This window comes from Cyprinus carpio, chromosome B19 (genome assembly GCF_018340385.1).
Source record: "Cyprinus carpio isolate SPL01 chromosome B19, ASM1834038v1, whole genome shotgun sequence".
Lineage (NCBI taxonomy): Eukaryota > Metazoa > Chordata > Actinopteri > Cypriniformes > Cyprinidae > Cyprinus > Cyprinus carpio.
In genome coordinates, this window is record NC_056615.1 from 3,806,541 (window position 1) to 3,820,755 (window position 14,215).

A 14,215-nucleotide genomic window follows, 5' to 3' on the forward strand; every position below is an offset into this window, starting at 1 on the left:
CAAGACACACCATCTTAAAAAAATAAATAAAGAGCATGATGCACTGGGAACTTCAAGGACGCAACAAAGCAGTCTATCAGTCGCATATGTGCAGAAAGAAGTGTGTACATTTTGATGATATACATTGTTGAAGATGATAAACAATCATCCTTTTCAACAATTGCTGCTGTAGTTTAAAAACAGTTATGCACTTTCACTAAATAAACAAATGGAAGGAGGATATTTAAGCATTTTTATTTATATGCACCTATATAGGTCTTAAAAAAACAAAAATGACAAGAAACTAATTTTAAAAAACTGACGCGCCAAATGTTCAGCAACAAAAACATCACATTTTAGGTCTAAATACTTTTGGAGGGCTGAAACCGCTGACCAAAACTTTGGCGTTTAAGTAAAGTGCTTCTTTATGCATGTCATTGACTATTTCATGTGCACAACGTAGATAAAATACAGCAGGTAAACATGTGAGGTTTGTGAATTTGTTTGTCTGAAATGGGAAGCTGTTTATGGACGAAGAACTTTGGTTTAATTTATCATATGAGAACTCGACACCCTGAACAGCACACTGAGATCAAGTACCCAATTACCCAAATATAACCATCCAAACTTCATCTTTTTAGTTTCAGTGTGAACATTTTTGATTGATCAAGCAAACAAACCATGGCATGAATGTTTTTAGTCAACTTCCTGAGCAATCTCACAGAAATGTTTATCTTACAAACTAGTGTTTGTTTTTTCTGAACTCTACTGAAACACCAGTCCTAACACACTTAGTGATAATAAAACTAATGGCGAAATAAAAAGTGCATTAAAAATGATGCTATTAATAATAGGGTTGGGCGATGTCTACAAAATTGGCATCAGACGATGTCTACAGTGAAACATGGCGATGGACGATAACATCGGAGGAGGCGGGGTTTGTTGTGTGGTGTGCACAAAGCGTGAATCCTTATAAGGCACAGAAAACAACTAACGATTCCTAACACCGTGTCTACACCAGACGCGAGCGGCGCAGCGCAACAAAATACTAATATAATATAGACTAATTATAGATCAGTTTATAGAACTCATTATAATCAGTGATGCTGTCAATACTGGATGTGGCGCGTCACGACCAACCATCGCGTCCGGTGAAGACACGGTGTAACGGTTGGCTGTTACATTACAGTACTTAAAATTTCACTTATCCACATAAACAGAGTAAGGAGAGATGACTGATGATGCCGGTGAATGATCTGCAGATCCTCAGAACCACTGACAAACATCTAATCTTGTAAAATGTGCGGAAAGTACTGCCGCTCCAAAGTATAAACAGAGTATGTGCGATCGCGAATCGTGAAAGTGAATGTTCCCCAGCTCTACTCTGAACACAAGCACAGAAGGGCATAAATAAACAATGCTATCCCAGCAGAACAGGGTAGTGTGGTAGCTAGCAGTACCGTAAATCACTATAAACAACACCAGGAACGAGCGTCAAACATCACCAGCTGTACTAAACCACATCAAAGCAAAACTCCATTAAAACAAGACATGCACACTATAAAGATTCACATTTACAATCACATTAATCTAGATGTTATAGGTGCGTTATCGGAACAATGGGAAGGGGTTTATGTCAAGGCAGTTAACGTCTTTCAAGACTGATGTCAGGTTCCTGGACATCATGAACACATTGTACCTGCGTTTGGGAAACTGGCTCAAAATAACAATGCATTAACCTTTCCTTCAAATTCATCACAACTTGCTTCAATTCTGCATAACACACCAATCATACACCAGAATAAGAAATGCTGTTAGCAAGCACTAGTCAGAACATATCTGATGTTTCATACACATCTCTGTGAGGATAGATTGTGGACAAACACGAACGCAAAATGGCAGAGCTATCAAGTGCAATAAAGACTGAAGCACCAACACTGAAAAGAGTCCTTTCTGCATCAAACCTGACGAGGACAGAAGGTTGGACTCGTTTCATATAAAAGAGCTGTCTGCACTGACCTGGTGAGGGAGGCTGGACCTTGGCCTGGTTCTTTTTAGGGTCATTGTTGAAGATGTCGGGCGGCGGGTCTTCCCCTCGCTCGATCTTGCACTCGAAGGCGTACAGACACTGGATGTACTGCTTCTTCAGAGAGCTGGCAGCACTACTGGATGTGCCCACATTCAGGTTAGTGGCGATCTCCCTCCACTTCTTATTCTTGTTCACCTGATAATGGCAGACAGACAGACAATTAATGACCGAGTGGATTCAAGCCCAGCACATACTGTATACACCCAGCTAAAGTCAACAAGAAACCATAAATAACCCTACATATTACAATTATAATAACAACCAAGGCTGTGTGGATGGCAAAAACAAGATTTAATATTATAAATTTCTAGTGATCATTTCTAGTTTTCATTTCTTACTCAAATATACAATACAAAATGAAGATATAATGTAATATATCAATTAATGTGTATATAGAGCATGTATTTATCAATATGCTCCTCTCTAGAGTTGTTTTTTTTCTAGCTGACTATCCAGTTTACAGACACTGATTGGCTTTCCTGAGTTAACTGTAATGTTACAAGCTGTTTTATTGATGCTTTCTGCAATTGAAACACTATTTGAGTGATACACTTCAGGAAGTTGTACGCTTTCTTACAACACAGCTTCTGAGTTTCATGTTTATTTCATACAGTAACTAGTTGCAAAGAAGAAGATTATTGATTCATGTGGTGCTTAAACTGAGCTGGCTTTACAATCTGTCATGCCACATTAAAAAAAGGGTCAAAGCCACACAAATTGTTTGTATTTTGTGATAAAATTGACAGAATTTGAAATCTGATTATAGTGTACCTGAGAGATTATTGGCTGTCAGGAACACTGTAAATAATGTTTAGTGAAGTTCATGCATTGACAGAAAACAGCATAGTCTTGAGATTTAAGAAACCACCCAGTATCAATTAAAAATGATATTCAATATTGCTAATCCAACCTTAGTTTATCCACACAGCTGACATGTTAGCCTGTAGTAGCAAAACAGCCACTGACAGCAGCATTAAATAAACATGACTGTTTCGGTCGATGCTTTGGACCCTCCAAAACTGTTTAGGTAGAAACCAAAAATTGCTGTTTCAGATTACTATTTTCGGTAGCTGAAATTTTGGTGCTTCACTTCAAATTTCTGATCCTCAATCCAGTCAAACTATATAGGAATCAAGTTACCCTCTAAATTAGGGCCCAATGAAATCCATTTTTTTTTCTGCACTCCAATTTAATGGATAAATTAAAGTTTATTAACCAAAAAGCTTTTTTTTAAAAAAAGTCTTAAAATCAACAACAATTTTACTGCGAATTATTAAAAGTTTAACAAAAATTGCATTTTGAGGGCCCTATGAAATGCGTTTTTTTTTTTCTGGTATTCAAATGAAGCCATAAAAACATTATTTTATTGTTTTCTTGAAATGCAATAAAAATGTTTTTTTTTTTTTTTGCAAACAAAGTGCTGCACAACAGGTGTACGTTAAAATTAAAACATGGAAAAATTGTGATTATTCATTAAAAATAAAGTTGTAATAATCATTTTATTAGTAGTAGTATTACATTAAGATGTACATCCTACTGTACGAAAGTAATATATTTCTGTCACAGTTTCTTCAAATTGAACCAGTCTTTTATTTTGGCTGGTTGCAGTAAAGAGTTTTGTTTGTGCGCGTATATATGACGACAGTTTTTTCTAAAAAGAAATGGCCAAATGATTATAAGGTGAGAAGATGTGTGCACGTACTTATTGAGTGAGATGGCAGATGCTAAAAACAGCGAGTGTCACGCACACTTCAGTATATATAGTAACCGAAACCGCTCGTCTGCACCATTCATTCACACAGATATGAAGAACATGCAGGATTTATATTTGAATGGTCTTTTGGGGCTTAATTTTCAGACGCTGGTCCATACCCAAATTCCGTGACATTCCGGGTTATACAGTAAATTCCATTATTATGACTGGATTCCGCAATTCCGTCTGCGTTTTCCATATCGCGTTGAGATTAAAAGCCTTGTTTACACCCTTTCATGTCCTATAAGAGCTCCTAAAAAACCTTTCTGTGATGCACAGCTTCCATATCACACCTGAGTGAGGCCGCCAATCTCTTTGACGGACACGTAGAGGCGGAAGAGGTCGAGGGGCTTGCGGCCCACCGCGGGGAGATTGTTCATGCCCATGGCTTTCTCCTCAGCAAACGCAAGGTAACGATCCACCCACATTTTGCGCTCGGGTTCTGGGCCCAGCTCGTACAGACGGGTTATCTTCTCATTAGTGGTGGTAGAGGAACTGGACTTCTGCAAGGACAAAGAAAAAAAGGAGCAAAAAATAGTAAAATGCACCCAAGTATTAGATTCCTGCTGTTTATTTATGGGGGGAAAAAGTTCCCCCATGCAATTTTCATAAACGGGAAGCACACACTAGCGGGTATATCAATGCACTGTATATGTGCAATGTGCATTTCAGCGGAAAAGCATTTTCATTAATGATGTATAAAGCCAGAACTGCAGGGAGCAATTTCAAAAGCCCTGAATGTGCGTTACTCCTCCTGTACGTTCTCCGGCTGTCACAGCTTTCCACACAGATGATCAGTCAAGAGCCGTTCACAGGGCTGACCGACTGCGTCCTTTGGCCTGCTACAGCACGGCCCCGACTCATTTAAATATTAATAGCTCTTCACCTTTTTCGATTCTGTCTTAGGCGTCCCATCCACTTTGTTATTCAACTTCTGAGATTGGTTGAGCTTGTCCATGCCAAACTCTGGACTGGGAGCCATGCCTACGAGACAAATGCAAACACTGTGTCATTGTGGGCCAAAAAGCATTTTATTCAATTCAAAGATTCACAGTTTGAACTCTTAGCAAAAAAAAGCTAAAATGCTGGAAGCAAAGCAAGTTACACTGCTTACCGGCTGAGTTGTTGGAGATGTTTCCGGGCATGGGGTACGGTCCCGCTTGATTCATCATACCCTGCATGCTGTTCATGGGCGGGGCATACGGAGACCCGGCTCCCATCATTCCCTGGTTGATGTTGGGATATCCAGGCGGTCTAGAAGAGAAATGAATGAGACAATTTAGAATGAGACCGCTATAAGTCTACCAGCAGTGCCTTTACAATTTCACAAAGAATTTAAATATAAAATTGCATTTACGTCATTTGCTAAACATTATATACAGAGCCTAAAACTAACTTTTTACCATACCTGTCAATGGCCGGTGATGTGAGAAAATCACTTAAAATCAAAGCAACTGTTAAAAATCATTTTAACTTTGTGGCGATTGTTACTTTCAGGCCCTTATTATATAGTTATATTTAATTATATAGTTTCTGTGCCTCAGGTTAATCAAAATCCAAGCCCAAACAAATGCATCGATACGTGTCCAGCCTTTAGCAAACGTTACTTGTTTCCTGTGTCTTTCTAAATATGGATTCACGCTTCAGGTACACCTGTACCTGTGTATGGAGTTGGATGGGACATGGTGCATCCCCGCTGCTGCTGCGGGATCCTGAGGCTTTCTGTTCATCCCTGGCGGCGGACACATTCCTGACGCCACCTGAGGAGGCATGCCGCCCATGTTGGGGCCCATGCCAGGGCCGTACGGCCTCGTACCCATCTGCCCCGGAACCATGCGTCCCGGGGGCATCCCTCCATACGGCCCCCCTCCACCCTGCCCTGCCATAGGGTTCATGGAGCCGCCCATGCCAGGACCACCCGGATAGTTAGCGTTTGGCATGCCTCCGTAACCCTGAGGCCTCGGGTAACCTGTGCAACAGATTTGAAGGTTAATGCACACTCTAGGCTTGTGTGAAATATGTTTGATGTTCTTTAAAAGCATCAGTGTTCAGGCGAATCGAAGCTTCTCACCTTGCGGTCCGTACTGGCCACCCTGTGGCCCAAAGTTGCCCATGGAGTTGTTTTGCGGGAAGGAACCCATCCCGCTATGCATTTGGCTTCCAGATGACTGCCGTGGGGATAAAGTTGACCCGGGTTGAGGAGAGCCGTAAGGCATCTGGGGGTTCCTCATGTATACTGTAGAGAGCAGACACAGTCACGCTACAGTAAACCACCCTCGAGGTGATGCTTTCATGCTAGGAGTTTTGGTGCGGATCCAAGCTGAACTCATGTGCACAGCACAGAGCCGCGCCAAAGTAAACATGAAAACGGTGGTCTGGGGAACAGTCTGTGTAAACACTAAGAGTTCACAACTCAAAGAGCAATATGGTCAAATATGCAAAAGTGTTTAAGTACAGAGTACAGAGTCCATAGAAATTGCTTTCAGGGACCTTATTCCAGAATACATCAGGAAATGTAGTCAATTTATGGCTGCAGATTATGAGAAAAAAACAAAAAACAAAACAAATTGCTATTATCAAAATTGTATGATTATACATCAATATGAATATAAAAATTATAATAACCATTTTTTTAAATAATAATAATTAGGGCTGTTGTGATGCGATATATTGCGATACACTGCGATACTGTAAGGAATGCGATATATTGGGATACTTCTTATTTTAGGAATAGGATATATTTTTAGGAAAGCTGTCATTAAGAACACCCCACCATATGCAAACCTTAGCAATAAATAAATAAATATATAAAAATAGTTAAAATATAAAAGTAAGAAGTCTAAAACAGGCGAGAGGCCCGGCGCGCGTCTGAACTATGACGTGAAAACTGTCCCGAAGCCCGGCTCGAGGGGTGTAAAAAAGTCGGGGCCATCGATCTCGGGCTGAAATGCAGGGCTCTAGTGTCTGTTGTTGAACCACAGGGAGACTTTTTTTCCCTGGAACGGCTGGTTGCACCGGCTTTAGTCGTACCATTGAGAAATTAGGTCACATGTGCACGTTGCTTGTGTGTGATATCCATTGTCTCGCCTTCATTGTTTAAAACAAAAATATTTCCAACATTGCAACGAAAGCAATTACCCACATACTGTACCCTACCGAACCAAGACACCACTGTGTCGTATCGAACCAAACCATGGATTTTATGAACCGTTACACCCCTAATATATACACACATTTATAAAACGGTTAGTTCTATTCCTCGATTCTGATTGGTCAGCAGCTGTGTTTTATTCACAATACGTTCTGTGCATCACTGAGCAACACCCTTAGCAACATAAACAATCAATAATATAGCATCAAAACAGTTTCATGTTTTATGTCTTTCAGCAGAACTAACTGTTTGTTATTTATTTAATGAAGTATGAGTGACACCCTGCTGGCGTCATGTTGCATCTTTCATCTTTAATTTTGAGACCCCCCCCATGATTTATTATTTCAATAAATCATGCAGCAAAGATAAACATTTATAAAAAAGACTCACCTCTATCCTGACCCATGGAGGAATGTAACATACCATCCGACTGGACACTCGAGGGTCTGGGGGGCATCTGGGTTCCTATAAGAGGGGAAAACGTCAAAGTTAAACTAATGGGCAACTTATGATAATGTGTGACCCTGGAGCACAAAACCAGTCTGAAGTCGCTGGGGTATATTTGTAGCAATAGTCTACAATACACTGTATGAGTCAAAATCATACATTTTTCTTTCAGGCCAAAAATCATTAGGATTACTGAGTAAATATCTTGTTCCATGAAGATATTTTGTAAATTTACTACCATAAATATATCAAAACTTCATTTTTGATTTGTAACGTGTTGCCAGTGACTTCATTTAGACAACTTTAAAGGCGATTTTCTCAATATTTTGATTTTTTTTGCACCCTCAGATTCCAGATTTTCAAATAGTTGTATCTCAGGGAAATATTGTCCTAACAAACCATACATCAATGGAAAGCTCATTTATTCAGCTTAGGGATGATGTATTCTGTACAATTTAAAAAAAATTTGGCTTATGACTGGTTTTGTGGTCCAGGGTCACATATTATTATTTGCTTCTGCATTTCTACCTACACTGAACTATACTGTTAGTGCAAATAATAGTAAACAAACTGCATAATGAGAGTCCCACCAGGCATGGCTCCGGGTGAGAGGGGTCCCGTGCGCGAGGCCGGGCCGCTGGCGGGCGAGCCCACAGGTGAGGGGGACGGGCCGCGGATCCCGGGCAGGTGAGGGGAGGTGTGGGGCGAGAAGGGCGACTGCGCCGGGTTACTCTGCTCCCCCTGACTGCTGGACACTCCTGACGTGCTGACGCCCGGACTCAGAGCCCCCTCCGTGCCTGTGGGGAGGTCATCGATGGACCCGACAGATCCTGCACAGGAGAACCAGACGAACACAAACCTGTTATTACTGGCAAGCCTCTCTATTACTGCTGCTCGTTCACAGCTATCTGAACAAAGCCCCGAGTGCTCGTCCCACTCTGTACTACAGACATGAATGATAGCTCCAATCACATGGTTTATTGAGGAGAGACAGGCTCGTAGTTCTTACGGAAGCCCTGAGGGGACACAGTGATGGGAAAAATCTGAGATGAGAGGAAAAATTATTTCAATGCTTTTGCGTTCATTAGCTAAACTTTTGCGTTTGCTCTCAGACCTTTTGCTGCTGATGGAAATATGACACGGGAGGAAAAACTATACTTCTATGCTTCCACAAAGTTTCTCTGGGGAGCGCAATACTTGTGAGTGTACGAAAAAATTACTCCAGAGAACGCAAAAGTTTTGCAAGTCATCTCACAAACTATTTTTTCCATGCATCTCATTTTTTCCCAGAAGTGCTCTATTTAAAAAAATAAATAAATGAAGAAAAACAAGCTGTGGCTGATAAAATGAGCAGAACAGACTTTAACTAAAGGAGTAATCTCAACCATGTCTACAAACAAAAATATTGTATACAATTGAGAATAGGCTCTTTCAACTTTTGCAAGCAAGCAACTAGCCAGAAACCACTCAAAACAACCAATCCAGCAACACAAAAACCCCTAGAAACTTCATATGATCCAGGCATGGGCACGTCATGTACTTTTGGTATATTGGGACAAGCATCTTGCTTCGGTTTAAGAAACATTGTGATAGTTACAGTTAACATAAAGCACATCCTGCTAAAACCCCCACCAGACATCTGGCATCTCAATTTAAATCTTAAAGAGACCATTCACCTAAAAATCTATATATTCAGATAAAGAAAAAGTTGACCACTTGGAAGATTCTCTGGATTTATGATTTATAGTTACACGTTTGGGTAAAGCCAAAGTTGTGTTTTATTCTGTAAACTACTGATGACATTTATTCCAATTTTAAATAAAAATGTTGTAATTTAAAGCATGAAATGACAATTGGTCAAAACAACAAAAGATGCCATGCTTTCAGACAAGTTTTTATTCATTTTTAAACAACACGATACCAAAGATTGAACTTCTTTAGAGTTAAGAATCCATATTTGGTGCAATAACCCTGATTTTCAATCAACATTTTGACCAATCGTTCAAAAAAAGTTTTACACAAATATTTGTGCATTTTCAATCAGCATTTCTGTTCATCCATTGAAAGTCCACACAAATAAAATTTTCATGCCCCCAACGGCACAAAATCAATTAAATGAATCCAGCAGTTTAATCCAGGCTTTCTAAACAGAAGCTCTAACATGTTTTCAGTGCCGTGTGAGAAAAGCGTCATTTTAAAGCCAGCGCGTTTGAGCTGGTGTTTATCATATTTGATGAGCTCAATGTGTGCTGATCAGCGTTTATGTGAAAACTAAAATCTCAATTCAAATCCGTAAATATATGTTCAGAAGACTTAAACAGTACAATCGATTTACTTTGCGTACTTTTAAAAGCCTGACACTTTTGGGTTTTTTATTGGCTTTCATTGCTGTAACTGTATTTTAAAGATGACCCAAAGTCTTTCAGGTTTATTAACCACATGAGTGCGAGTAAACGATGACCATTTTCATTTCTGCGGGCACTATCCCTGTAAAGCCACCTAGATTAACACACTTATAGACCTAAGCAACTAGTCAGTTGTTAAGACGATTAGTTTACCAAAACAACCTAGCATTATTGCATCTTGTTTAGCACATGGCTCGCAATTTCTCTATAAAATAAACCCAGCTGACTGAGTGACAGTGTCATCTACACAAACGGTGCATAACAAACACAACACGACACATATAACAACAGAAAAACCAAGCCAACATATCATGCAAAGAACAAATACACTACTATAAGACCAGAAAATGTTCACTCAGTATACATGAAGCAAACATGGGTATTCTGTGCCACCATGTGTCTATGATTATTGATGGTTTTGCCATTACAGAACACAAAAACAAGCCTGAGCGAAATGAGCAGCGAGTCCATATGGGCTGTGATGCTGAAATCAATCTGGCAGTCAGTCATAAAGCCTCCCAGCAGAGGCGTGTGTGTGTGTGTGTGTGGGAATATTTACACACTCGGCTCGCGTCACGTGGAGCGCATGTGTTCAGTGTAAATGTGCAAGCTCATCTGCCAGTCAGATCAGAGAGTGAAAGGGAAAAAAGTGGGAGTGGAACGAGAAACACACAAACACACACACACACACGAGAAGCCGACTGGAGCATGGCCAAGTATTTCCATAGAAATCTCACACTCGCAGACTGGCTGCGGCCCCAAAGTCGGCGGTTTTGCACTTGAAACGGCGCCCGCTGCTATTTTTGGGCCGTGACCTGCTGGAGGATCCCCAGAGGGAGAGACAGGAGGAGGACGCTGATTCAGACTCCTGTTTTAGCTGCCACACACACACACACACACTCGGTGTCTGCATGACCCAGCTCTGCTCTCCAAACAGGAAACAATCCTCGGCGGATTGGTGTTTATGTTGGCATGTGTGCATCTAACAAGAGATTCCTGTGTGTGACCCATGAGGAAGGTGTTTATTACCCGAGAGTGTGGCGTAAACCCAGTGTGTGTGTGTGTGTGTGTGTGTGTGTGTGTGTGTGTGTGTGTGTGTGTGTGTGAGAGAGACCACAACATGACGCAAGGGCACTTGGGAATGTCATCTCAAAGCATCACTGATCCCAAAGCGAGGGCATTAATTAATGAAGAGACTCTGAGGACTGAGGCTCTGTGTGTGTGTGTGCATACAAACCCAAAAATAAAAAATAAAAATAAAAATCACGAGACTTCTGCAAGTTACCTAAGGATTGTTACAAACTCATTTTGCCTGACTATTAACGGTTAAGTCTGTTCAGACACTTGAGTTAACGTTAAATCACAAAACTCTGCACCTTTTCCATTAACCTCAATGTTCAGGAAGGACAAATAAATGCAAGGTTTCCAGAAAACAATGATGTCACATATGAACAGCACTGCAAACTAACCCACAAAAATGTCCAAGGACTTTGTAGTTCATTAAATACTCTGATGGGTTTGATAAATATAATTATAGTACTTCTAGCTCTGTTTAATCATGCATAAATTCACTGACAGAAATGCTCAAAGGTTTCCTCCAAAATCAAAACAAAAAAATGCACAAAAAGAAAAAAATCATCTGATTTCATCGGAGCCTATATAATTGTGTAAACCGGTCAAAGTTCATTTACATAGAGAACATCTGTCTTTACAGCTTACTTTCTCATTCAAAATTAAATTGCCTTTGTGCAAATACATTTTGACTTATGTTACAAAAGATTTCTATATTAAATTAATAGTTCATTTTAACTTTCTGTTCAAAGAATGCTGGAAAAAAATGTATCATGGTTTCCACAAAAATAAGAAACACAACTGTTTTCAACCTTTATTATTAATCAGAAATGTTTCTTGCGCAGTAAACCAGCATATTAAGATGATTTCTGAAGGATCATGTGACTCTGAAGACTGGAGTAATGAAGGAATAAATTACATTTTATAATATGTTCACATAGAAAACATGTTTATAAACTGCAATAATTGTTCACAACTTTACTGTTCTTACTGTAAGTTGATCAAATAAATTCAATACATTTTAACTGTAGCTTAAGCGAACTTAAAGGATAACTTTGCCAATTTTCAGCTAGCTTTGAACAGTTACATTGTAAATGACAGTGGATTATGTAAATAAACACTCATTTGTTCTGCCAGATGAAGCAAAACGTTTGTGTGACATGGAGAGAGTTCATTTACATAAACTACTGACATAGTAACAATACAACGCTGGTGGAAAATCAGCAAAGTTGTCTTGTAAATGTAGGCTAAGTGCTAGACTGCTCGATTACTGTGACCTTAATGTTTCATCTGAAGAGTGTTCAAACAAAAAACAGACATCCCATTAAAAACAAAGCACAGTGAGAGAGAGAGAGAAAAACAGCTGAAGCACTCCTCACACTCTGTAACTGTGGCTATCACAAGACCAGTCACCTGACCGACGGCTGAGCGTTCATCTGAACCCCTTCAGTCCCGAGCGGAGCGTCACATGAACCCGTCTGACCCACCCAGAGGTCAAGAGCAACACCTTACACTGTCTGACCAGAGTTCACACACAGACGCTGCTCATCCTTTACTCTCTGTCTCTGGCGGAGCTTCAAAACAAACCTGGAGCACACTGCATGACTTCTGCCCTGATTCACAGCCCAGAGAAGTCCACCTTAGCTGTAAAGACTCAAATCAATGTATCGTGATTAATCAATTCCAAAATTAAAGTCAAAATATATATTACATATATTTCTTAAATATATATGTGTGTGTATTTATGTTAAGATTCACCACATCCGTGCATCGGCTTAAAAGATGCAATGTATTGATTTAATAAAAAAGTGTGCATCGGATACAAGTTGGAATTTCGGTAAAAAATTATTTAATATAGTTATTAGTAGCTGCGTTATACTTATATTATTTAGAGAGCGACCAATAATGTTCACCAATAGTGATTTGTACCATAATGATTTGCATATAGGGCTGCACAATTAATCGAATTTCTAATCACGATTACAATTACGGATGCCACAATTACGTAATCGTTCAAAGCAGCAATCGTTTAAAGTCCACTGACGTTATTCTGTGTGCTTAAGATGCGTTTTTTTTTTTCTTCTACATGTTATCTTGAGGGTTTTTCCCATTATTTTAATTTTAGTTTTAGTATAACATTGTAATACCATTCATATTTTTACTTTTTTTATAATTTAAAGAAGAAACCAATCCGATGTATAGTTGACATTTGAGGCTTAATACTACAGAAAAGCACTAAAAGTTTTTCAGTTAGAGTGTTTTCAGCTTATTTCATATAAAAATACAGCATGCAGTTGCATCAAACAATGGTAGAAACATCATTCAATGTAAATAATCGTAATTAATAATCGCAATATGGGATAATCGTAATAATCACAATTACAATTTCAAGGGAATAATCGACAGTTATGATGTGTCATAATCGTGCAGCCCTAATTGCATAGAATCATATTTTTTCCATTGCATCGCATTGTGTTCAATCAAATCAAAATCATATCGCACCGCATCGGTAGCTGCTTCACCGGCATCTTTAATGTATCGTATCGTATCGTATCGTATCGTATGCTATGCATCAAGATTTGTTTCACATCGGCCTCAGTTATGGATATGCACATGCACACATTATATAAACACATTTATTATGGAAGCGATTAATTGATTTTACAGCCCAAGTTCATTCAGTCGTTGGAGAGCAAACTTATGATATTTTGAGTCAATTTCAAAACACACCGTCATTTCTCTTCTGAAAATAAAATAAATAAATAAATAAATAAAAATCCAGAGCTGATGCTTAGTGTTAACAATGTGTGAAAGAGATCTCATAATTTACTGTGTAATAGTTTTACAATATTAACACTGTAATGACTAATGATGATAAATAATGAGTCTATGCTATTTATGCAGAAACTATGCTTCCTGAAAAAACATCTGTCAGCAGAAAAAGCCACATTGTGCCGAGCAACAGCACTAACCCTCAAACACAAATGGTTTTGTTGACTTGTTAAACATTATAACAGTTCACTGCTAGCATAGCACAAAGCTGCTAAATACAGCCCCTGGCAGCACATATAATTCACTAATGTAGACAAAAGATCATCCTAAAATAAAAATATATAAATAAAACAGACAAATACAGCCCTGAATCTGCTCAATGTCTCTAAAAGTACTGTAAGAGAGGCTGGTATCTGTGTGGCAGCCATTTTATGCTCAAATAAGCGCCAGCGCAAGCCTGTCTGTCAGCCCTCAAAACAGACAACATCTAGTCTATTTAAAACACTTCTGCAGCTCCAACCAGATCTGCAGAAGCAGTGACTTCGCTG

At 39.3% G+C, this 14,215-nt stretch overlaps 1 protein-coding gene across 1 annotated transcript in view; it reads right to left on the reverse strand.

Annotated features, from left to right (window-relative positions):
* LOC109107119 (AT-rich interactive domain-containing protein 1A-like) overlaps positions 1-14,215 on the reverse strand; it is a 38,305-nt gene that overhangs the window by 9,854 nt on the left and 14,236 nt on the right. Inside the window, exons 3-10 of the mRNA XM_042745000.1 lie at positions 8,010-8,249; positions 7,363-7,437; positions 5,893-6,057; positions 5,481-5,790; positions 4,936-5,075; positions 4,708-4,805; positions 4,115-4,324; positions 1,999-2,203 (exon numbers count right to left, since the gene is read on the reverse strand). Coding sequence (XP_042600934.1) covers positions 1,999-2,203; positions 4,115-4,324; positions 4,708-4,805; positions 4,936-5,075; positions 5,481-5,790; positions 5,893-6,057; positions 7,363-7,437; positions 8,010-8,016 — 1,210 coding nt within the window. The 5' untranslated portion in view covers positions 8,017-8,249. The remainder of the gene's footprint in view (positions 1-1,998; positions 2,204-4,114; positions 4,325-4,707; positions 4,806-4,935; positions 5,076-5,480; positions 5,791-5,892; positions 6,058-7,362; positions 7,438-8,009; positions 8,250-14,215) is intronic.